At 52.8% G+C, this 1681-nt stretch overlaps 1 protein-coding gene across 1 annotated transcript in view; it reads right to left on the bottom strand.

Annotated features, from left to right (window-relative positions):
• The window catches only part of FAM180A (family with sequence similarity 180, member A), a 15891-nt gene extending 14608 nt beyond the window's left edge, over nucleotides 1-1283 (bottom strand). The window contains exon 1 of the mRNA XM_011941256.1: nucleotides 944-1283. Coding sequence (XP_011796646.1) covers nucleotides 944-1019 — 76 coding nt within the window. The 5' untranslated portion in view covers nucleotides 1020-1283. The remainder of the gene's footprint in view (nucleotides 1-943) is intronic.
• Between the last annotated feature and the right edge of the window lie 398 nt (nucleotides 1284-1681).

Consider the following 1681-nt stretch of genomic DNA (forward strand, 5'->3'; position numbering starts at 1 on the left):
GCCACTCCTTCCTTCCCTGACATGGTCCTTGAGAAGCAAGCAGGAGGTGCATCCATGCCACCATGCCAGTTGCCTTCCAATTTTGCATCTCTAGAAACACCTACTGGCCTGACTTGAAGGAGCCCATTCTTGTTGCAGTTCTTTCTGGGAGAGTGAACTCAGTTGACTTTAGGCAGTGGAAAGATTTCCGTTCATATTGGTGAAGAGTGGGCAGTGCTGTGGGTACCTCCTTTCCTAACAGTGATAAACTCGGGCTCGAGGTGCTCCCGGTGTCTACCAAGCAGAGCTAGTCCCGGGGAAATGGAGAAAAGATGCCATCCACCTAGGAGGAACTACATCCTGAGAGGGAGGAAGTCAGTGATGAGAGAACAGCCTTTGCTGGGGCCCCTTCCTTTGTGAGGAGGTGGTGGGGCCGGTGGGTGCGGCGGAGGCTGAAAGGTTGCTCTCCTCACCTGCCCACCTCTGGCTGCAGAGATGCATCCCCTCCCGGTGAGGAGGCAACGTCCTGTAGATCTTCTGCTCTCGTTCCCCCAGGGAGCAGGCCTTTGGCATCCCAGCCCCCATCACTCCATCATTTTAGCAGCAGACCTCAGCACCTGCTCTCCAGACGGTCTGGCCCAACTGCTGCAGGTGGTGGGGGCAGTCAAGGAAATGAGTTCTACTTTCTATGAAGCAGAAATGAGTTCTCTCTGGGATACCAGAAAGGGATGCTTTCTGGGTTCTCCACCTTGACCTAGTTCCCCCAGGGGCTTTGATTTTTTTCCAGTGTCATTTCCCCATCACCCTCTAAGAAGGGGGAACATGTCAAGAAGCATCAAGCAATTGACAGCGATTAGATAAAAGGAGAGTGCGGGGCTTCTAAGGTACTTCCCTCCAAATTTTGAATTTCATTTAAAAAAGAATAATGAGCATCAAACAAACAAATGAATAAAAAGCAACTCACCCCTGCTCCACCTGTGGCACATAGAAGCCTGAGCATTGTAATACAACAGCAGAAGCAGCAACGTCTTCCAATGCATCTTGTCCTTCAAAAGGTGACAAATCGACCCTCAAGCCCAATGGAACCCCAGTAGCTGCAGGTATGCCCGTGCTGTTCTTCCCAGTGAGATGATGGAGTGCTTCCCTCCCTTCCTTTTGCAGACGTGCAGAAATGCCTACTCTGCCTCAGAAGGCTGGAGGCTGAAGGCTGCGTCCTGGGTGGGACAGGAGTCAGTACCTCTTCATTTGACTCTCTCTGGGATTGGGGGACTGGGCTTCCACAGAGAGACTCTGTTTTTGAGCACATCTGGAGTGACTCACGGGGCATGTGATCTCCTTGGCAGTGGGGCGGATAAATATAATTTCTGTACTTGAGTTCCATGTGTTGGATGCACCCACTGGAATTTTTTCTTTAACAAACAGACCCGCGGAACTTGTTAGAGAGCCCGGCGAAGACTTGGCTGCTCTCCCCTTCCACACATACGATACCAGAGCCAGGGGTGAGGGCTGGAGGCAGAGTTGGGAGCCTGCCTGGCAGACACCAGGGCTGGTTGAGCCTAAGTTGCCTTCAGGACAGCAAAATCGTTGTGGTGCCTGGGCTGAGTGTCACTGTTGCCCGGCCCTGGAGCTAGACTAGGACATTGGCACCTGCCTGGAGCCTGTGTCTGGTCTTCCCAGGTTCTGGGTGGGTGGGGAGTTGGCA

Source organism: Colobus angolensis, unplaced genomic scaffold (genome assembly GCF_000951035.1).
Source record: "Colobus angolensis palliatus isolate OR3802 unplaced genomic scaffold, Cang.pa_1.0 Scaffold2, whole genome shotgun sequence".
Classification (NCBI taxonomy): Eukaryota; Metazoa; Chordata; class Mammalia; order Primates; family Cercopithecidae; genus Colobus; species Colobus angolensis.